Source organism: Hyperolius riggenbachi, chromosome 2 (genome assembly GCF_040937935.1).
Source record: "Hyperolius riggenbachi isolate aHypRig1 chromosome 2, aHypRig1.pri, whole genome shotgun sequence".
Classification (NCBI taxonomy): Eukaryota; Metazoa; Chordata; class Amphibia; order Anura; family Hyperoliidae; genus Hyperolius; species Hyperolius riggenbachi.
In genome coordinates this window covers 436,908,733-436,933,537 of record NC_090647.1, presented here as the reverse complement: position 1 = coordinate 436,933,537, position 24,805 = coordinate 436,908,733, and the positions used below count along the sequence as shown (strand labels likewise).

Here is a 24,805-nt window from a genome sequence, read left to right as displayed (position 1 = left end):
CTAGAAGAAAGCCATTGTTAACAGAAAAGCATAAGAAGTCCCATTTGCAGTTTGCCACAAGCCATGTGGGGGACACAGCAACATGTGGAAGAAGGTGCTCTGGTCAGATGAGACCAAAATTGAACTTTTTGGCCAAAATGCAAAACGCTATGTGTGGCGGAAAACTAACACTGCACATCACTCTGAACACACCATCCCCACTGTAAAATATGGTGGTGACAGCATCAGGGACATGGAAGCTGGTCAGAGTTGATGGGAAGATGGATGGAGCCAAATACAGGGCAATCTTGGAAGAAAACCTCTTGGAGTCTGCAAAAGAATTGAGACTAGGGCGGAGGTTCACCTTCCAGCAGGACAACGACCCTAAACATAAAGCCAGGGCAACAGTGGAATGGTTTAAAACAAAACATATCCATGTGTTAGAATGGCCCAGTAAAAGTCCAGATCTAGATCCAATCGAGAATCTGTGGCAAGAACTGAAAACTGCTGTTCACAAACGCTGTCCATCTAATCTGACTGAGCTGGAGCTGTTTTGCAAAGAAGAATGGGCAAGGATTTCAGTCTCTAGATGTTAAAAGCTGATAGAGACCTATCCTAAAAGACTGGCAGCTGTAATTGCAGCAAAAGGTGGTTCTACAAAGTATTGACTCAGGGAGCTGAATAATTACGCACCCCTCACTTTGCATTTTTTTTTCTTAAATGTATGATTTTCGTTCCACTTCTCACGTGTACACCACTTTGTATTGGTCTTTCACGTGGAATTCCAATAAAATTGATTCATGTTTGTGGCTGTAATATGACAATGTGGAAAAGTTCAAGGGGACTAAATACTTTTGCAAACCACTGTGTCTATGCTCTCTACTATTTGTTTTGTACTATGCACAGAACTACAAAAATATTGGTGCAATATGAAAAAATAATAGTAATAATTGCTGACCCTTAAACCTGAAGCGATAGCAATGGATTGTTTCAAGTCTATCTGTACATTACTGCGTTTTTCCATGCAAATATTCCCCTTTGTAACTGGCATACTTACATTTTCCATCACAAATATTCATGAATCCAAATGGTTTGAATGCTGCAAATGACCTTCACTGAAAAGCTTCAGTGCATTGGAAGGTGGAAAAAATGCCTAAGTCCAAGTTTTCATCCTAAATAAGATATGAATGGATGTGTCAATTTACTTCACTATTGCCGCGACTTACAGAGCTGTTAGTATTGTTATTCCTCTTTATCCAAACATCTATTTATATAGACCTTTTAAGTCTACAATTGGAAATGTTGGTATGATTGAAAAATTGAGTTGCCTCTGCTGATGCATCAGACTTTGGCTGACATTGTTTGCCATGCAAATGAACAGGTTTTCTGGTAAGTTAACACTTGGTAACAGTTTCCAAGCAGCAGATGGCAACAAGTACTGCCAGTGGACTTGTGGACATCTCTGAGCATTTAATCTCTATTTTGACTGACATTTTTTCATGTGTGCTTCTATTTAAAGAGTAACTGTTAGCCCCCAAATTGAAATTTAAAACACTATTGCAATGTTTTATTTATTATATAAGTGAGCCAAAAAGCCAATGTACAAGTTAAAAATCAATCTAATTTTGTTACTATGTAACCTTTTCCCCCAGCTCCGGACGCAAAGCCGCATAGCAGATACTGTAGCATGCAGAGCATGCCTATGTCTGGCCGACCCCCCTCTCCCCCCCAGGACCAGGTGCCAATATTTTCTCCCCACCGCAGCTGACCGCTCTGACAGCAGCACTTCCAGAGCAGCACCACAGAGCAGCCGCCGCCGAGTCACATGTGAGAGAATCACATGTGAGAGAGATGCACGGCGCTGGCTGCTCTGCGGTGCTGCTCTGGAAGTGCTGCCGCTCTCTCTCCGTGTCAGAGCGGTCAGCTGCGGTGGGGAGAATATATTGGCAACTGGTCCTGGGGGGGAGAGGGGGGTCGGCCAGACATAGGCATGCTCTGCATGCTACAGTATTGTCGAGATTTCCATATGGCGGAATATCGTTTTTCCGATAAACTGAACTGTGTATGATCAGATACACATAGACCTAATAATTTCCTTTCCTTAGGTTACAGAAGACAAAGACTTCTTAATGTAGGATGATTATAGGTTAACATATACATTGATCATTGAGAAAGGCAGAGCATATTTTAATATGGCGATGTAATATTGCCATGCAAGGCTGACTTGTATGTGTCTCTAAAGGAAGGTCAGATGTTGAACAACAGGCAGTCAGCTGATGTGCTATTTGCAATGGGTAATCCCATTCACCTTACTGGGAACAATGATATCAGACCATTCTTTGTTTTAGGTCAAAACACTTGACAAGATAGCAAACAAGAGGAGTCTGAGTGACAATAGTGTGTTTAAAAATGGACTAATATCTGTATACAATGGCTCAAACCTGGCTACATTGAATGTGAAACCAAAACCCATGCAAGGTTTCTATGCAATATTTGTGTTTCCAAAGTCCAGACACAAACACAAGGCTTAGGAAATACCTTTATTTTTCTTATAGCTGGGCAAACCAGTAACAATATGAAAATGTTATTGAAAATGTATACGTGTTAATATAAAGATTCCCTGAATGAATATATCCAGAATGGTATAGAAATGTTATATGGTTACCAGTGTTGTATGTTAAACAATAATGTTAGAGATATAAAACTCTGCTAACAAGCACAATATGTTATAAAGGAGAGGTCCATGGTGGTTTTAAGCATGCCAATGATTCTTGGATCAAATCCAATCTATCTTAAATATGGTAGAAAAGGTCACTGTATAATAAATAATAACCAGTGATTCCAGCAAGGTCAGCTATCCATAGAGGAATTATAACATTGATTTATTCACTGTTGGGTTATAATAAAACATGATTTTTGTTTTTAGTTTGCCAAATATCCCAGTAAGTCTGATTAGTTAGCCAACAGCACCTACAAAGGGTGAAAGCCAGTATTACACTTGGGTTAAAGATTAGTCACAGAAAGCTCCCATTGGTCACTCCCACTGCCCAGTGATAGGCTAGAAGATTTAATCTCCTGGGCAGGACCATAGGTAGTGAGGGGAATAAGATGAGAGGGGTCATTCAATGAGGATGAGACCATCAGGAGATCTGAGCAGACCAGGACATAGAGGATTCATGCCATCTGAACACAGCCACGCCTAAGAGGAACACGCCCAGAGGCCATCTTGGTGACTATACTTGAACCCAGTTCTGATTTTCTTGTTAGTTAGACGGCTTATTACAGCGCAGAATATCTGAACATATGATGTATTGATTGAATTTCATTGGTTGATATTTTAAAAAGGGGTGAGCTTTTCCAAAGTTGCAAGTTGGAAACAACTCACCTAAGTTCTACCATATGTTCATTGATAACTGGCTGTTTAACTCAGTCTTGGATAAAAAAAACTAGACCTTTCAAGCTACCTCCTCTAGATATTTTGATACTTTGCCGCAGCATGTGCAAGCCACACCTAACCAAGTTTAGGACGACTCAATAGATATTTTATTCCAAAATTATATGTATTTTACCCGCCTGCTCTGTGTAGTAACACAGGCCAGCGGAGGTTAAAGTGTAGACAGAGGGAAAATTCCTGTCATTTATAGTTGATTGCATAGCGATTGTGGGGCAACGCCCAGTCGTCAGATCCACTGAGTCATCCTAAATTTGTTATATTGAATGGTATAGCTGACATCAGCCAGTTTATTTTGGATAGCGCATTTTTGATTTTGGACTGCGCAATTTTGATTTTTGATAGCCACCATTTTGTTTTTGATAGCAGCCATTTTGATTTTGATAACAGCCATTTTGTTGTCGTTCAATTCATCCATTTTGTCTCCAGAGACCCTGTGGTAAATTGAGTAACAGGGCCGACGGCCATATTTGATGAGTCATAACTCTGCACTGTATTTGAGTTGACTGCTAATTGGTTTAAGCCTTTTGTATTTGGTGAATAAGTATAATAACATTTTGATGTTTTACTGAAATTATTATCCAGCTCATTGCTTATTATAAGAATGACCTTATGAGTTTTGTTTTATATCAAAAGTGCAATATTATATTGTTTTGATATTGTAATATTTATTCGATATTAAATTGATATTTTTATAAATTGGTCCACATTTATTTGCATGTTTAAACCAGTACTGTAAAACCTCGGAAAACAAGCTCACACAGTTAGGCGTATGTTTGTATTTTAGCTCCTCCTATTTTCCCAGGAGCATTACATTTACATTTTTGATTTTATATTTATTTTTAAACAAGTTATACAAACATTGACAAAACGCCCGACATAAGAATTGGAGGCCCCAGCGAGATCCGTTTACTTTCCATTACTGGTTTAAACAGTGTAAAAACGTTTTATTGAGCTGGTTTTATTGCATTGGCTATTGAATCATGAGTGCTACAGGTAGTGATTCAGAACTGCATTTGGAACAGACGTTCCGAAAAATTGTGGAATTTATATTTATACAACTGAAATATAATGAGGAAGTAGATGAATGGATAAGCGGAATGAGGAAAAGTATAAAACAGGAAGCTGATCATATATTTCAATCTAAGGGTCTGGTGGATCATTATCTTTCATGTATGACCACAATAACCTCGGATTCCGAACTGAAGAAGAGGTTGTTAGGCGCCCTACCCTCTGTTCTATATGGGTTATTAGAGGTAGATATCCTTGCACAGTCTAGAAAAAAAAAGATTGTACAGTTGAGATCCCAATTGCAAGGAACAGAGGGAGACGTCCAATCATTGAACTCCCAGTTACGGGATGTGGAATCAGATCTTCAAATTATAAGGGCTGATAGAGACCAATTAATGATTAATATTTCAGACAGGGAGGTAGCGATCAAAAGTCTGGAAAGAGACGCCGAACGGAATCGTGAAGCGCATCGCAGACTTAAACAGGATTTTGAAGAACTACAACAGCAGTACTTCAAAATCCAACAGGCAGGTAGACTCGATAGATCATCCAGCCCTTGCCCGCCAATACTCACTCCATATGACCTAAAATGGCAAGGCATGTTGGATCGTATGGAGACGGTATGTAAGACTATGAATACCATAATCGATGACAGTACAAGGGTCCCTAAAGATCAACATTTGGATTCCTCTCCAGAGAGAGATATGCAAATGAGGGCCCCTAGGTATGATGATTCCCATAAAGGTCACGACTCCCTTGCTGATATTGATTCAGATGAATTGGAGGCTGAGGAGAGAAAGCGAGAATCCAGCCCTATCCCAAGAAGGGGGAAAGGTACGTATAGGGGGGAGTCAAATAGGGGAAATAATCAGTACCCCCAAGAAAAACAGAGCTCGGCCAGCATCATAAAATTCTTAAACACCGCTGTGCCAAAGTTCACTAAAAAGGGTTCAGCGCAAATAGCATCCCACATGGAGTTGTATGAATCCACTATGGGATCTTTAAATCTGTCTGAAGCAGACAAAATCAGATTTCTCCCATGGGTTTTTGATGACAGATACCGCCACTATTTCACCTCATTTAAGGAGCGAGGTATCATTAGATGGCAAGCAGTTTCACACGAAGTGAAGCTGGAGTTTGGGCCGTATCGCACTATCTCAGAAGCAAAACGAGATGTGTATCGACTTACTTGTCGACCCGATCAGAGCCCCCGAGAATTCCTTTCTGTGCTAAAAAACTCTTACAGTTTGGCATATCGGAATCCTAACTGGGAGTCTCTTGATTTTAAACAGGCATATTACGATGCATTGCCTACCCAAATAAAGTTAAGCATGGCCAATGAGTTAGACTTCGGAAACTCCCTAGAGAAAATGGTTACCTCAGCGACACTGCTGTTCAATATTAGTGGGAGTTCCAACGTAAGTGGGAGGAACACCAGAAAGTACCCAGAGCACAGAGTAGAAGAAACCAAAGTGAAAGCGGACCTAAACTTTGAATCCCAACAGAAGAAAATACCTCCTGCAAAAGTACCTATCCAGCAGGGCCAAAGACAGCAACAAAACCCTAATCAAAACAGACCACAAAATCCTAAAGGGTCAGATAGGGATAGCTCAGGTTCTGAGAACCAGGTCTACCGTCCTCGGTTCAATCGCAGGTATCAAGGATACCAGGGTTACCAAGGAAACCAGGGTAGTCAAAGGTATAGAGGTTACCAGGGATATAGAGAACCCCAGGGGTACAGACGTCCCCAAAGATATAGACAATGGGATAACCGACCCAGGCAGCAGTGGGAAAGGAGACAGCACCCACCTAATTCACCTAGGGGTAGATCACCACCTAACTCACTTAGGAGTGGATCACCCGCAGGGAACAGATATGATCCCAGGAACCAGAACCCTCGCCGACCTAATAGGTTTGATCAGCTTGTTGATCAAGTGAACAAACTCAGTGACATGATGGGTAAGTTGGCTCAGGGATCTGCAGGAAGACAGCATGAGGATTTTTTAGCTGGGAAGGCAGGGCCCAGCTCTGCCAACTAAAGGAAACTGAGATAAATCACTGCACGGAGATGGATATGGCAGTACTCAATACCGTTAATGAATATGACTTGCAATGTACCGACCTATCCCAGGTCGAGGAAGGGAAGTCTAATGTTCTCGATATTTCAACACAAATATGTGATATTGTGTCATTTGAGCCAGAGCATGAAGTACCCTCTGTTCAGATTGTCCCAGTGGTAGAATCCATGGGAACCCAAATGCCTTGCAGGCGGAATCAGGAGGAACAAGTTCCTAATACCCTGACGCTACAGAGAGATCATTCTCTGAAGCAACAAATGGAAAAACATTCCAATTTTCTTTGCAATCTTGAACAGGTAGATGGCCGGTATTTTATCGATACCCATCTACAAGATGGATGTATCGGACCGATCCCAGGTTTACTGGATACCGGTTCCCAGGTTACTATTCTGTCTTTTAACTATTACCAGCAGATCTTGGATTCATCACAAAGGAAGCCAAGATTAAAAGCCTTTGACGGTGCGCTGATAAGCGTTGGTGGTAATAGTTTACAAGTAAAAGGCACATCCTGGCTGACATATAAGATCGGTAAAAAGATCATTAAACATCCAACTTTGATTGTTGATCTTCCATATGATAGATTGATCATTGGAATCGATTTGCTCAAACGACTAAATTCCATAATTGACTTCATAAATGAAGCAATATGGGCTCAAGTCAATACTCCAATTGATTTTGAGCGCTCCAGCAATGCACAGTCGCAACGTAGCTGCCATATGATTGAGGAAAGGCCTAACTCTGTTGAAATCCATTTCCGGAACAGTCAGATACCAGAAGTCACGATCCTGAAAAACGGTAAACCCGAGGAAAATGCTAACACTGCTTTTCACATCATAAATATCCGAAAGGATAAGATTGAAAAGATAGTCCTTGAAGAGGATGTGTTAACTATTTCCTTTAAAGGGGGAAACCAGGAAGTGGCAGGCATAACCAAGCATACACAGGCATTGGTTGAAATCGAGAAAATCAATGATACTGTGCTGGTTCCCGTGCAGGTAGATGATATTGCTCGGGTAAAATATGCCAAGTTGGACCTCAAATCTGAGGCCAGCTACATAAGCCTAGGACTGTTGAAGCAGGTTACCGACCCTCAGGTAATCAAATTTATCTCTACACAGGAATGGATCCACGATCTGGATAACGATAACCAGAGTCATAATGTGATTGCAAAATGCATCTTATCTGTGTCTCTAGGAAACAAATCTGCAAAACATGTCTTCAGTGTGTTAAAGGAACCACAGTACCAAATGTACTTAGGAAACGACATTATTCACCGATTTGCCATACAGGTTGATCTGGTTAATGATGTTCTGTGGTCCAAATTATCCGGAAACCCAGAGGAATTCCAGGATAGAGAACAAGCCTTGAGATGGGGACAGCGAATACCATATGCAGTGGATATCACTGTCGCTGAAAAAGTAAAAATCCCTGAAGGTTGCAAATCATTTCTTTTACCCATTCGAGTAAAGAAGGGTCAAAAGATGAGAAATGCAGATGCCTTGATTTGTTTATCCAATCGGATGCAACAATTGGGGTTGAGGGTAAAACCAATTCCCCTAATAAATATTCATCAGGAACCATTATATATGGTCATGCAAAACATGAGCCCTCATAGTATCACGTTACAGGAGGATACAATGATTGGCTTAGCCATTGACTCAGAATATTACACTTTTGGATTCCAAAATGAAGTCATTGGATTAATACCTGATGAATATTTGACAGAAGAACAAATAGTGGGCCAACAATATTTCTCAACACCTGAAGGATTGTTCAGCATACACTCTGTTTATCCTTTCAGTCCTGAGGAAGGTACATGTCATGTCGAGGAAACATCATTGATTTTTAACCATGAAATCAATGAAAGTGAGTATCAATCACTCCAGCAGGGTAAGGATCAAGCATGTTACACCCCAAATGACTTAACTAATAGGCTTGAAGAAGCTTATGAGGTAGGTCAACCTGAGATTTTCCCAGAATTTCAGGAACGGGTAGAAGAACAACTCTCTATAGCTGATGGATGTTCTAATGAATCAGAACGACAGCAGCTAAGGCAACTATTCTGGGATTTCCAGGACATGTTTGCCAAGGACTCTTATGACTGTGGGGAAACTAACCTACATGTTACAAGGATCCTGACTGATCCAGATGCACCCCCTGTGTTTATCAAACAATATCGACTTCCATTAGCAGCCTATGAGTCATTATCGGAAATTGTTAAGAACCTGGAAAAGAAAGGTATTATCCGACCAGTACACAGTTCCTTCAATCATCCAGTACTCGGAGTTCTTAAACCGAATGGTCAGTTCCGTCTATGCTCAGACTTGAGACAGTTAAACAAACGTGTCTACATGTCGGGTTGGCCTGTACCATACATTGACCAATGCTTGGCGCAAATCCAAGGGTCTAAAATATTCACAGCCCTTGACTGCGCACAAGGATATTGGACAATTAAAGTGGATGAAAGGGATCAATACAAACTAGCCTTTACGTTCGGTAATAGACAATTTGCGTGGACCCGTACGCCTTTCGGATACATCAACGCAGGCCACGAATTTGCTGTGTTCATGCACAAAGCAATGCCTGATGCAGCAGAACGAGGTACCCTAACTTATGTCGATGATATCCTTATCAAAAGTACAATCTTTGAGGAACATATTTCAGAGTTGAGATATGTATTGAATCAACTAAGAGAAGCAGGTGTTAAACTTTCCCTACAGAAAGCTCAATGGTGCCGATCTAAAGTAAATTTCCTAGGACATGAAATTACTGCCGAAGGAATTAATCCACAGAAAAAGAAAGTGGAAGCAATCAAAAATACGAGGTCCCCTACAAATCTCAAGGAACTGAGATCATTCCTGGGGATGATGAATTATTCTCGCAAGTTCATAGATAACTATGCTGAGATTACAAAGCCGCTATTGCAGCTGCTAAAGAAAGGAGTACAATGGGAATGGAATGAGTGCCATGAACAAGCTGTATCTGAGCTTAAAACAAAACTCATACAGGCACCATGCCTTGCTTATCCAGAAGGTGGTAAACCCTTCTATGTTGAAACAGGTTTTACCGACAAGAGTGTAAGTGCAGTTCTTTTCCAAAAGCAAGAAAGACTGAATAAAATAATTGCTTATGCCAGCAAATCATTATCACCAGTTGAAATCAAATTTAATAGTTGCGAGAAGGCATTATTAGCAACTGTGTGGGCTTTGCAATATTTCAGAAGTTTTATTCAAGGTGAAAAGATCATTGTGGAAACTGCACACCAATCACTACAATATTTACAAAGTGACCAAATAAAAGAAGGTAACCTGTCAAACAGTAGGATAACGGCATGGACAATGTCCCTAATGGGATGGCCACTGGAAATCAAATATAAACAGGATACTAAAAATCCAGTTGCTCAAGGATTAGCTGAACTCCATGATTGCTCTCATGTGGAACATAAAGATGAGCCAACAGAAAACGATTTTCTGGAAGAGCAATCTCTATCTCCATATAAATCCTATGAAGAGGAGTACTGCAAATCACTACCATGTGCATATGTTGACGGCTGTTCTTTTCACACAGAAGGAGATGAAAAGATGCTGGTTGCAGGTATCGGTATCGTATGGAATAACATATTTCCAGAGATATCTGCGGGATACAAAATTGGTCCCAAAAGTAGCCAGGTCGCAGAACTCGCTGCCGTGTATAAAGCTATACAAATGGCTATCGAACATGACCTTAAGGAATTTGTTTTGATAACAGATTCTGAGTATGTTCGGAACAGTTTTGTGGAATATTTTCCCAGTTGGAAAAGGACTAGCATGACAAGGAGTAACAAAAAGCCAGTCAAACATGGTAAATTGTTTTGTAAAATTGATGAACTGGTTAATACCCACGACCTTACCATTTATTGGAAAAAGGTAAGGGGTCATTCAAAACACCCTGGCGCTGATAAAGATGGGAACGATCTAGCAGATTCCCTCGCTAAGAAAGCAGCCATTGATGGTGAAATCTTCGATATCAATGACCTCATGGGAACTATCGAAGTAAATGTCACCACTAGGGGGCAGGCCCAAAAGGAGTCTCAACCCAGTGTAGCAATGTGGAGTCAAGATTCTCCTAATGAGGATCTCATTGCGAGCCAAAAGGGGGATCCCGTTATTGGTTTGTTTTATAAACATATTGGAAGTCCACATGATTATCCCATCACCGTGGAAGACTGCAGTGACAACGAAGAATTACGTATTCTGATGAAAGGTGTGTCACAATTTTCATTACAGGATGGATTGCTGATACGAACCTCGAAAAATGGTATTACGCAGTGGGTAGTACCCGCAGCATATCGGGGTCTAATGTTACAACATGCTCATGATGCCCCGACAGCTGGTCATCGAGGAGAGAAAATAACGTATGAGTTATTAAGAGACTACGCTTACTGGCCACACATGTTACAGGATGTCAGGACATATTGTCAAGGGTGTTTGATATGTCCTCAATTCCAGCCACAAGGTCCCACTCACAGGGCACCGCTGATGAAAAGAGGAATATCCATGCCATGGTCAGACATCCAGATCGATTTTATTGGTCCAGTAACAACGTCCTCAAAAGGAAACCGGTATATGTTAACCGTAACATGCCTGTTCACTAAATGGGTAGAATGTCTACCAAGTAAAACATGCAGTTCCAGTGTGTGCGCATCACTGCTCATTAACCACATATTTTCCCGATTTGGTCTTCCACAGCGCATCGAATCCGATCGCGGAAGTCACTTCACCAGTGAAGTAATGACCAAAATGTGGGAAATCCTAGGGGTAAAACGGAAGCTACACATAGCTTACCGACCAGCCTCTAGTGGTGGAGTGGAGCGTTACAATCAATCCATTGTAAATATCCTGAAAAAATTTGTTAGCGAATCAGGTAAAGACTGGGACGTCAAGCTGCCACTAGTTCTTATGGCTATTAGAGCTACTCCAAGCGCAGCAACCAAACTTTCTCCATTTGAGATGCTCACAGGTAGGAAGATGATGTTACCCCAACATTTGCTTTACAAAACCACGGATCACAATTTGATGAATGCAACTACTGCACATCAATACGTGGAGAACTTACGCAAACACCTCCAGCATGCCTTTGCATTTGCTCAAAGAAACATCGAAAAAGCCGCAGTCAGTACGAAAACGTACTATGACCTCAAAACTACCCAAAAGGAGTATCAGGTGGACGACAAAGTTTATCTGTATAATTTTGCCAGAGACCAGGTAAAGGAAAAGAAGTTCCTCCCTTCATGGAAAGGTCCATATCCAATCACTGATAAGTTGTCTCCTGTGGTGTATAAGGTTAAGATCCCTAAGGGGGATGACTTTGTTGAAAAATGGGTGCATATTAATCAGTTGCGTATATGTCACCCTAGCTCACAGTTGCGGAGAATTGAGCAATCTGGAAATGTGTGCTAACAAATTATTTTTCTCCTGACAGGTATACCTAATGATGTGTTAATCTCTACTAGAATCCATATGGACACAAAGATTCCAATCCGGCGCAAAGATGCCCCACCTGATGATTGCCATCCTTCACGCAGTCCTAATCTTGGGGAAAAGTGCCGAGCCAAGTGTGGTACCAGGTCCAGCATCCGTGAGGTTACCGGATACAGCGGAGTTCATCATGACCAGATAGATGTTCCTATCCTAGAGGGTCCAGATGAGCCTAAACCCGCGATGCGTCGTTGAATGACGAGCTGATGTATCCGAGGCCCATTGATGGAGATGCAAGTCTGATACCTGTTGCACACCAGATACTCACAGGAGTGAGTTGTTCAAATCTTGAAGCAGATCCGGAAAATCCTTTTGTTTGAACCAAAGGCCAAAGCAGTTCATCGCTGTTACAGTTGCTGTTTGCTACCTTTGCAGCAAGAGGAAACCTGTTTGTTTACATCCGGAGTATCATTTGCCAGGTTTATTTTTCTTGAAGCGTGAAACATGAACTTCAATGTGATGAAGACGATGTTTTAAAGTCCATTTTTCCCTTTCATACTTGGATTACCAATACAAAACATAAAGTTTGTTCACAACGTGTTCCCACGGGAATGAAGCAGACGAAAAACGATTATTAATCCTTGTTGTTCTTTTGAAATGATCACACACTGGAACATTCCAAAAGAAAAGGGGGATGTGTCGAGATTTCCATATGGCGGAATATCGTTTTTCCGATAAACTGAACTGTGTATGATCAGATACACATAGACCTAATAATTTCCTTTCCTTAGGTTACAGAAGACAAAGACTTCTTAATGTAGGATGATTATAGGTTAACATATACATTGATCATTGAGAAAGGCAGAGCATATTTTAATATGGCGATGTAATATTGCCATGCAAGGCTGACTTGTATGTGTCTCTAAAGGAAGGTCAGATGTTGAACAACAGGCAGTCAGCTGATGTGCTATTTGCAATGGGTAATCCCATTCACCTTACTGGGAACAATGATATCAGACCATTCTTTGTTTTAGGTCAAAACACTTGACAAGATAGCAAACAAGAGGAGTCTGAGTGACAATAGTGTGTTTAAAAATGGACTAATATCTGTATACAATGGCTCAAACCTGGCTACATTGAATGTGAAACCAAAACCCATGCAAGGTTTCTATGCAATATTTGTGTTTCCAAAGTCCAGACACAAACACAAGGCTTAGGAAATACCTTTATTTTTCTTATAGCTGGGCAAACCAGTAACAATATGAAAATGTTATTGAAAATGTATACGTGTTAATATAAAGATTCCCTGAATGAATATATCCAGAATGGTATAGAAATGTTATATGGTTACCAGTGTTGTATGTTAAACAATAATGTTAGAGATATAAAACTCTGCTAACAAGCACAATATGTTATAAAGGAGAGGTCCATGGTGGTTTTAAGCATGCCAATGATTCTTGGATCAAATCCAATCTATCTTAAATATGGTAGAAAAGGTCACTGTATAATAAATAATAACCAGTGATTCCAGCAAGGTCAGCTATCCATAGAGGAATTATAACATTGATTTATTCACTGTTGGGTTATAATAAAACATGATTTTTGTTTTTAGTTTGCCAAATATCCCAGTAAGTCTGATTAGTTAGCCAACAGCACCTACAAAGGGTGAAAGCCAGTATTACACTTGGGTTAAAGATTAGTCACAGAAAGCTCCCATTGGTCACTCCCACTGCCCAGTGATAGGCTAGAAGATTTAATCTCCTGGGCAGGACCATAGGTAGTGAGGGGAATAAGATGAGAGGGGTCATTCAATGAGGATGAGACCATCAGGAGATCTGAGCAGACCAGGACATAGAGGATTCATGCCATCTGAACACAGCCACGCCTAAGAGGAACACGCCCAGAGGCCATCTTGGTGACTATACTTGAACCCAGTTCTGATTTTCTTGTTAGTTAGACGGCTTATTACAGCGCAGAATATCTGAACATATGATGTATTGATTGAATTTCATTGGTTGATATTTTAAAAAGGGGTGAGCTTTTCCAAAGTTGCAAGTTGGAAACAACTCACCTAAGTTCTACCATATGTTCATTGATAACTGGCTGTTTAACTCAGTCTTGGATAAAAAAAACTAGACCTTTCAAGCTACCTCCTCTAGATATTTTGATACTTTGCCGCAGCATGTGCAAGCCACACCTAACCAAGTTTAGGACGACTCAATAGATATTTTATTCCAAAATTATATGTATTTTACCCGCCTGCTCTGTGTAGTAACACAGGCCAGCGGAGGTTAAAGTGTAGACAGAGGGAAAATTCCTGTCATTTATAGTTGATTGCATAGCGATTGTGGGGCAACGCCCAGTCGTCAGATCCACTGAGTCATCCTAAATTTGTTATATTGAATGGTATAGCTGACATCAGCCAGTTTATTTTGGATAGCGCATTTTTGATTTTGGACTGCGCAATTTTGATTTTTGATAGCCACCATTTTGTTTTTGATAGCAGCCATTTTGATTTTGATAACAGCCATTTTGTTGTCGTTCAATTCATCCATTTTGTCTCCAGAGACCCTGTGGTAAATTGAGTAACAGGGCCGACGGCCATATTTGATGAGTCATAACTCTGCACTGTATTTGAGTTGACTGCTAATTGGTTTAAGCCTTTTGTATTTGGTGAATAAGTATAATAACATTTTGATGTTTTACTGAAATTATTATCCAGCTCATTGCTTATTATAAGAATGACCTTATGAGTTTTGTTTTATATCAAAAGTGCAATATTATATTGTTTTGATATTGTAATATTTATTCGATATTAAATTGATATTTTTATAAATTGGTCCACATTTATTTGCATGTTTAAACCAGTACTGTAAAACCTCGGAAAACAAGCTCACACAGTTAGGCGTATGTTTGTATTTTAGCTCCTCCTATTTTCCCAGGAGCATTACATTTACATTTTTGATTTTATATTTATTTTTAAACAAGTTATACAAACATTGACAAAACGCCCGACAGTATCTGATATGCGGCTTGCGTCAGGAGCTGGGGGAAAAGGTTACATAGTAACAAAATTAGATTGATTTTTAACTTGTACATTGGCTTTTTGGCTCACTTATATAATAAATAAAACATTGCAATAGTGTTTTAAATTTCAATTTGAGGGCTAACAGTTACTCTTTAAGGTTCCCTACAGCCATCACGTATGTTTTGTTTTTTACCCCAGACATTTTGTTTCTCATACCATTTTCAATAACCTGATTTGCAAGACCACTAAGATTGCTCAAATCATAGGGTTTTTTGGTGTATACTGATTTTTGTGATTCGTTAGAACATATAATCACATACTACTGTTCATAGATTTGATGAATACTGTGAATATGGCCTGGAGGACATCAGCCTATGATAGGGGATCACAATTGGAGCCTCTCCAGGGAACAGCCGAGTGACACGGCTGTCCCCAGTACAGCGCTGCAGTCATTTGCAGAGCTCTACTATGTAAATGGATGGTGGTTTCGCCGTCTAACAGTCTGCTAGCGGCAATAGCCGCTGGTAGACTGATGACGGAGCGGAGCTTTGTCACTCAAGTGGGGATATGTGCGCATTGGCGCGTGATCCCCTGTAACACTTGATGCCTTTCGGCGTTAGGTGGTCCTGGTGCTGCCACCTTCCCGACACCTATCGGCGTTAGGCGGTCAGGAAGGGGTACCTGAAAGGGTACCTGAAATTACTTGTCACATGATGTGTGTGTGTGTTTATATATAGTGCTTACCCTGCTAAGAAATTGTCTGAAGTCCCGTTACTGTGTTCTTGTACATAAGCTTTAGAAAAACAAAACCTGTTATCTATGTAAATGAGACAGTCAAACAGAAATTCAAATTTAGCCTGTCTGGAAAAGTAAATATGAGGCAAAACACTTTTAACAGGCTGAGGAAATAAGGATTGAGGTTTTACTGCTAGAAAGTTCAGAGAGTCATTAATACTGTATTGCAGCAGAATTAAGCTGATTTTTCATCTATCATGGCTGCGGTTTAGAATTCAGTCTTAAAAACTCAGACTTTAAACTAAAAATAAGAGATTCTGTTCTAGGTTATCTAATGTTGTATTTATCATAGTACTACACATACAATTAATTTTCTCATACGTTTATTTCAGTTCAAGTTTACGCACCAATACATGTCTCACTGGTCAAGGAAACTTGGGTGCCACATAGACAACAATAGATATTGCAGCTATAGCGCGCCCAGTGGACAGTTTGGGCACGGAGTCACTGACGACAGAAGCGACAGAGATTGCAGTTAAGACAACTAAAAAGTAATGCTTGGTGTAATTTGCCTTCAAGTTTCCTCCTGTTTTAACAAAGAAAATTATTCCTAGGCTTAGAAAGCATTAGGTTAGCATAATTAGAATTGATAGCAGTGGTGTAGCGTTAGGCGTAGATAAGGGGGGGGCTTAGTGTTAGGCTTAAATAGCGGTAGTTTGTGTGTTAGGAGTTGATAGAGGGAGGGTTAGAGTGAGAGGAAGGGTAGATGATCAGCACAATTTCTGATATTTTACTAGCGCCTTTACTGTGTGGTACTGCATGCCCAAATTTACCCGGCATGCCTTTTGTGTAGATATACCCACACAACCTACTTACTACTTCACCACTATAGCCAAGCACCTGTGCAGATATGCACATTTTCAAGATATATACAAGATGGCGCCTGAGCGGGTAGCCACGGCCACAGGGCTCCGGCTGTAACTTCTCTTTTTGGCTCTTCTCCGGGGGGCCCCCAGCCATGGATCGCTGCAAGAGCTCCTGCCAGCCTCCCCACACCATCGGATCCGCGACCGCTGCCCTGGCTCTCCGGGATCCGACTCCCCAGCGCTTGTTGTGAGGACCGGCTCATCACGTGGGACGTCGCAGCTGATGGCCCACGTGACGCCGGCCCTGGCTCTCCACTCTCCGCTGGGATCGCAAATTCCCGAGCTGCTGAGGACCTGGATGTCCGAACCAGACCGCTTCTGCTCACCGGCAGCATCTCATCTGCCACCACTGCGCAGCACTGCCCTCCGTGGCTCCCCACCGATGCCTCTCCACCGCAACTGTCCGGGTCTCCTCCGCTGCCCGAGCCACCGCACAGCCTGGAGACATCTGCACCGCTCCGGCTCCCTGGACACCGACGCACATCACCACGTGGGAAGGTGTCCCCGGCAGCAACCACACCGGCCCTCAGCCGAGCCAGTGTACTGTCTGCCACTGCGTTGCTCCTGCCTGGCTTCCAAGTAGCCGCTCCAGAGACTATCAACAAGTCTGGGACCAGCACAAGGGGACCTCCTCACCACCGCTGCTGAGATCAGGATCTGCGTCTGCCCTAGCAACAGGCACGGTAGGCTGCTGCTCTCCCCATCGGGGTCTCGCCTCCACCACTGCCAGAGCCTTCACAGGCACAACATAGGCCCAGGCACTGCTCTGTGGGCCCTCCACAGAGGATCTTTGCAGAGGCCATCCTGGCTACCGGGGCCCTGCTCCAACAACCGAGTGCTGCCACCTCCCCCACGGGGTCTGCCAGGATCTGGCAGGGGCCCACCGAACTGGCACCTTGCCGCACAGTGCCTGAGCAGCAGCTGCAGATCCGACGCGGCCTGCCAGGTGGGACATTTGATTTGTATGGACTGGGTTGTGCTGCAATCTTGGGGGGTCCTGCCTTTCACTGCTTTCTTCTCACTGTCTATCGCTCCTTTTCTTTTTCTCCTTCTCTCTCACACCTGCATTTTCCAAAACGTGCGGTGGGGTGTCTGTTATTGCTGCAGAGCAGTGAGCGCCACACAGAGTGCAGACAGCTCCTCTCGACATAGCACTCAGACGGACCCATCTAGCTTAAGTTTTGTGCAATGTAAAATTGATAATCTGTTCAATAAAGCCTTTAATACAAAAAAAAAAAAAGTTTTGTGCAATGTGCAACGTGTACATTTTTGTACCATGATGTCTGCTTGTATATCTCTGAAACGACCTTTTGTTTTTTTTTCTATGATTCTGCTGTTATCGTACCATCACCGACCCTGTATGTGCCAAAAATAATTCCGGGTACAACCCCCGTTGTACTTGGCGAAAAAAATTATTCTGATTCTGATTTTCTCAGCATGTCAGCAAGCTTGCTGTTGATGAATTAGCATGCTTTCCGTGTGAATGCTACTAAACAGAATTTATACCCCAGCGCTCATGTTGTTCTTTTACAAAGCTGAAATTCATCACTATGGCTAGTCTGGGGAGTGGCTTTTACAGATTAAGACAGGGCCTTTACCCCCATACATAGCCCTGACAAAATTGAAATCCAGTACAAAGGTGTCCTTAGAAATGCCTCTCTTCTAAGAGATTACCAATCGTAACATAATATACATCACAAACTATGTTAGTACTTAAAGAGAACCCGAGCCAAATCTACAAGTCCCCCCCCCAAAAAAAAAACATGCCTGGTCCGTGAGGGTTGCTGGACCAGGCAGAACTCATTACTTCATCTCCTTGCTGCTCCTATCTGCAGCCATCCATCACTTTCGCTTTGGTGACTTTTGGGGTCACAATGCTGGAGAGGAAGCACCTGTGCTCTCATAGCACTGATTGACATTGGAGGGGGCGGGGAAGAGAAAGGCAGCAGGTAGCAGAGAGCCTGCTAGAAGGCTCTGATAGGCAGGGAAGGGGCGTTTTGTAGGCGTTCCTAAGGGCTCTTTCACACTAGAGGCTACGGTAGAAAAGGCTGAAAGTCAGCCTTTTGCTTAACGCCAATACATAGCGTTTTCAAAGCGTTTTGAAAGAGTTTTACAGCTTATATGAAAACGTCCTTTTTTTTTTCTTCTATAAAAACAAGTGAGCAAGTTAGCTGTAAAACGCTTTGAAAACGCTGAAGTTGGCGGTTTCCATTGACTATCATTGAAACGCCAACAGCCAACTTCGGCTGTAAACAGCCCTGAAAAAGCTCCTGGGAGCGTTGAAACGCAACGCTCCAAAACGCCGAGTTAGATGTGAAAGGTAAAATGAAAGTCTATGGACTTTTTTACCTAGCAAAACGCCAACTTCAGCCGTGGCGTTAAAACGCCGCAAAAATCCCTCTGGTGTGAAAGGGCCCTTAGCCTGCAGTAGGAAGAATGTTTCCAGATTGGGGGGGGGCACAGGGGGCATGGAGAGCGGTGATCAGGACACACAGAGGCGTGTCCTGTAGATGGGAACATGCCTCTGTATCCCTTTTTTAGATTTAATAACCGCCTTGGGTTCTTTTAACGTATTCTTTGAAAATCATAATTTTGAAAATACATTTTCCTTTAATACCTTGATTTCAATACTTTGAATTATTGCTAAAGCCAACAAAATGGTCATGTGATGAAGCAGACAGATTTGTCAAAGGTGCACAAGCCCACCTACATTTTTGTGCATATTATGAGAAGACCATAAGGTGCTATGTTGCCCCTAACAACAGTCCAAGGAGAGTTGGCGGATTAGACTGCTATGGGTAACACAAATTTCTTAATGAGCCTCTCATCCTTTCCTAGTAATGCCATTACTTACTCCCATAGTGCTCCTGACCATCCTGTTAATGTGTCATAATCTTCTGCTAGTGCAACTGCTTTGGTCACTAAACAGCTTGCGGCTATAATTGATTCAGGCTATCTACTAACATGGTTGGTTGTGCAAAGCATGATCCAGCTGTCGTCTCTCTCGTTGTACAAGTGCTGCACAGACATGCATGAGCTCACTGAATTGTGTGTGTAGTTTTCGATGGAAGACAAGACACAGAACATTTATGTTGAGCTTCTCTCCTGGCAGACTCAGAGCGCTTCAAGGCTGCAGCCGCTTAGTGAGCACTCCACCATGGGCAGCCAGGATCAGCAGGAAGCCGTGCCCAAAGACTGTACTGGCTTGAGCCGAGATTTTAACCTTAGTTAAAAGCTCAAACTTCAACATCAAAGGCAATAGCCTTACCAGTACGCTATCCAGCTGATATTAGAGGAGGAGTGAAACCGGAAAATCCTGTGGTGACTTAAAGGACACCTAAACCGAGAGGGAAATGGATGGATATGGGGGCTGCCATATTTATTTCATTTTAAACAATTTCAGTTGCCTGGCTGTCCTACTGGTCCTTTGCATCTGAAAGCTTTAGCCATAGACCCTGAACAAGCATATGCAGATCAGAGGTTTCTGACATTATTGTCAGATCTGACAAGATTAGCTGCATGCTTGTTTCGGTGTGATTCAGACACTACTGCAGCCAAATAGATTCAAATAGATCAGCAGGACAGCCAGGCAACTTGTATTGTTTAAAAGGAAATAAATTTGGCAGCCTCCATATGCCTCTCACATCAGCTGTCCTTTAATTTGTGAGGATTAAAAAAAAAAAAAGTGTAATCGTGTTTTCTCAAATAAAACAAAAATCGTGTAATCTAGGGATGCTTCTGACATGGGATGGGAAAACATACAGATATCAGATGTTCTACTGAATCAGGAGAAGATAATTTCATATCTCTAGGTAGTTCATACAGTTTATTATTTAGCATTTGTAACAATTATCTGATTGAACTAGTTTAACATCTTTACATTACTTGAACCAAGAAAATTATGCAAATCTGATAAATTCTTAAGAGCATTTGATTTAAACATAATTCATAAAAGGCTGTGCGAAAGAAAAATCTTGTCAGGAAAATACTGCATTCGGTATTTTAGACTTTTGTGTGGTAATTCATAAAAATGTTCACAAGTGTGATAGAAGTTCGGTAAATTACCGAAGCCCATTGACGAAAACCTTTCCGGTAACACAGTGAGGTCATTGTGAGGCATCCCAACATCCCTTTAGATGTGCATGTTTCGTTATACTGCCTCTGCTTGCTCTGAATCTGTCTATTAGTCTTTCTTAACATTCTATTTAATTGCCACAGCTTAGATTAACTTCCAAGGAACTTTACACATGTCCTGCTTATCTGATTGAACTAGTTTAACATCTTTACATTACTTGAACCAAGAAAATTATGCAAATCTGATAAATTCTTAAGAGCATTTGATTTAAACATAATTCATAAAAGGCTGTGCGAAAGAAAAATCTTGTCAGGAAAATACTGCATTCGGTATTTTAGACTTTTGTGTGGTAATTCATAAAAATGTTCACAAGTGTGATAGAAGTTCGGTAAATTACCGAAGCCCATTGACGAAAACCTTTCCGGTAACACAGTGAGGTCATTGTGAGGCATCCCAACATCCCTTTAGATGTGCATGTTTCGTTATACTGCCTCTGCTTGCTCTGAATCTGTCTATTAGTCTTTCTTAACATTCTATTTAATTGCCACAGCTTAGATTAACTTCCAAGGAACTTTACACATGTCCTGCTTTGGTGATTTTCCCCACTAGCTTCTAACAGGATCCCGAGAGATTAAACTAGACACACAGCCTAAGGTATTCAGGGGATGCCTGTTTTGTTCTGTTCTTGCTCTGTTGCTGCCTGGGGGGTTTAAAAGCTTGTTCCGCCGGCGAAGGCTGCGGATCCTACCAGATTCCATCATTCCAACTTGCAGGAAAATGGGAGCTGTTTCTATTGGCTCCCTGCCCCTGTCAGTCACAGCTGCCTCTGCTTCTGCTAGTGAGTCACGCTCCCACAGTCTACTCTCCACATTCTTTTCGCCACTTCAAAGCAGACGGTAATGCCTCGTGCCGTTACTGCTTGTTTTCTGCTTTATGAATTGACATTTACTGACGTGTTGAGGTAATTACTGCACAAGTCAGTAATTTACCGCGCTGCTTGGTAATTTTAACTTTTGATGCGGTAACTTGGTTTATGAATTGACATTTTCCTAAGTGCTTGGTAAAGTCAGCTGTTTTCTGCATCAGGGCCTGAGCCCACTAACGCAGTTGTGTCCGCTTCTATCCGCTTTTCAGCATCTGTAACATTGATGTGTAACTGAAAAGCGGGCTCAACTGCATCAGTGGGCTCAGGCCCTTACCGAATGCGGTAATGGTTTATGAATCAACACCAATGTCTACTATGTGGATCAATGCCGACAGCAATGCTCCCTCTGAGAAAGCGAATGTTACTGTTATGAGTGCATACACCAGACAATGTGGATCTGCAAACAAAGGATAGAAATGCTCTTTTCTTAGTAAGTTTGTAGTTCAACAGAAATCTGACAATCAAATCCACTGCACTAAACGTGTGCACACAAATACCTTTCACACTGGGGCGGGGCGGTCATTTTACCGCACCCCACCGCAGGGCAATGAAAGTTTATGGAGACCTTTACACTAATGCGGTACGGCGTGACTATAGACTATACTTTAGACGATACTCCCTATATAATAAAATTACAATTTATACACCTATTAAACTCTTCTTCCCCATTTTTTCATTAATATATATTTTTTTTTTTTATTATATTGCTAGTTCAAGGTAAAGTGTGTATTGTACAAAAATACACCTTTATTTCAAAAGCATATATATCATCACCATGCACTGAGCAGCACCATGATTCAAGTCGTGTGTTGTTTTTTCCTATTTTTCGCATATGCAAAGAAAAGAAAATTGTTAGGAAAAAAAAAATCACCAAATTTATAAAATTAGCAATCAGGTTATCAACGGTTTACAATTATGAAATGGTAATTTACTGGCAATAGCCATATCTTTAATGAACACACCTTTATAGACAAAGGGTATTTGTAATTTCAACTGTGGGGGGACACCATTGGTCCTTCTCCCCCAACCCCTCCCTTTCCATTCCCCATTACAATCTCTTGCTACAATCTTGTGCTGTTATCACTATACATTGTAATAGTAACATAATGAAGTGTTAAGACAGTGTTAGACAAAATATATATGCTTGAATAAAAATATATATGCTGCAACATTTCAGCTTTTTTTTGTATTGCATGGACAGTAAATGAGGTTCTAGATTGATCTGCACACCCCATCTTTTTGGCACATCTTGTTGTCTACTGTAAATTATAATCTATTTTTGGGGATATTTACTTTAAATACCCCATTAACCTTCCTGGCGGTAAGCCCGAGCTGAGCTCGGGGTAAGCCGCCGGAAGGCACTGCTCAGGCCCCGCTGGGCCGATTTGCATAATTTTTTTTTTGCTGCACGCAGCTAGCACTTTGCTAGCTGCGTGCAGTGCCCGATCGCCGCCGCTACCCGCCGATTCGCCGCTATCCGTCGCGCCGCAGCCGCCCCCCCCCCCCCCCAGACCCCGTGCGCTGCCTGGCCAATCAGTGCCAGGCAGCTCTATGGGGTGGATCGGAATCCCCTTTGACGTCGGTGACGTCATCCCGCCCCGTCGCCATGGCGACGGGGGAAGCCCTCCGGGAGATCCCGTTCTTTGAACGGGATCTCCGATCGCCGGCGGCGATCGGAGGGGCTGGGGGGATGCCGCTGAGCAGCGGCTATCATGTAGCGAGACTTGGTCTCGCTACATGAAAAAAAAAAAAAATTTAAAAAAAAAGATTTGCTGCCCCCTGGCGATTTTTTTGCAAACCGCCAGGAGGGTTAAACTGTGCATGCCGGCATGTGTCACTTCTTCATACAGACTTGAGATCTCTATAGACTATTGTTGCCCATTAAAAGAATAGGGTCTTATGATCTAACCCTTGAAACTGTAGGTAGTACCTTGTCATTTACGTGTTTTCTACTGTAATTCCCGGGATTTTGAAAAGTGTAGTTTGGTATCTCTTCTTCCTCCTTTGTGGTTTACATGTTCACACCTGACTTACTGCCAACAGGCGAGAATGCATGCTGTAAAAATGTTCCAGGTACATCAGGCCATGCAAACGTTATTCTGTCAGAACTATTCATATAATCACATCTTCCTTTGTGCTGTTAGAATGTCTTGTTTGATTTTGTATCTTTTTCTGATTAAAGTTTGCGTCATTTTGCCTAAAGTGGAAATTTCTGACCTCAGGTATTAGTTCTTGTTGTAATTGAACTTAAATCACTATTAATACTATCTGTTGCCTTTTTGCACACAGGGTACCTGAAAAAGAAAGACTTTGATGATGCAAAACCTACGTATGACAAGCTTAAGCTCGCCATTGACCAAGTTCTCTCACGGAGTGCCTACTCGGAAGTAAATCTCAGCAAGCTATTTCAGACCCTCACCACAATCAAATAATTTTGTTTTGTAAACCACATTTTCTCTTTTTCCCTCTGTCTCTTGAATCTGGTTTTATCAAGTTTTTCAAGTTTCTAATAAAACATTTATACACTAAAAGTTGTCCTCTTGTTACTATTCTAAAATGTATTTCGATTCATTTGTGGCTTCTTACCACCATACATACTTGTACAAGTTCAGAGGATCGAAAGAAGTACATAGGGAAAAAATCTACCGTAGTCTTAGGGCTATTCCACACTACCAATTCATGCTTGCTCACATGGGTTTGCTTTTCTCTCCATATTGGTTTTGCTTTTCCACCCACTTTCCATTTAAATTAAACCTGCTACTTTTTGTTTGGTAAAATACAGCATGCTGTACTATTATAAATAGGAATAAAAAAATATTGGTATATTATAGCCCTGGTGTGCAAAACTTATTTCATGAGTTCTCCGATTATTCATATAATAACTTATCGGCAAAAGTTTGTCAAAAATAATCCCTTCCGTCAGTAAAATTTGGCATAACTCTTTTTTCCTCATTATTTGCAGTATTTTTTTTATGTACTAGTAGGAATGAGCATGTGAACTTGCAACACTGTTATGAAGCCTTCAGAACAGAACTTGAATTTGTACTAAGGCTTTGTTCACATTAGCAAACGCGGACGGCCGTGCGTTCGGAACGCCGCGTTTGTATGTGTTGCGTGGCTGACAGCCATGTGTTTTGGGAA

General features: G+C 41.6%; 1 protein-coding gene across 1 annotated transcript in view; it reads left to right on the top strand.

Moving 5' to 3' along the window:
* POLA1 (DNA polymerase alpha 1, catalytic subunit) overlaps positions 1-24,195 on the top strand; it is a 463,756-nt gene extending 439,561 nt beyond the window's left edge. Inside the window, 1 exon segment of the mRNA XM_068269965.1 lies at positions 23,954-24,195. Within this exon segment, the coding sequence (XP_068126066.1) occupies positions 23,954-24,096 (143 nt within the window). The 3' untranslated portion in view covers positions 24,097-24,195.
* The last annotated feature ends 610 nt before the right edge of the window (positions 24,196-24,805 follow it).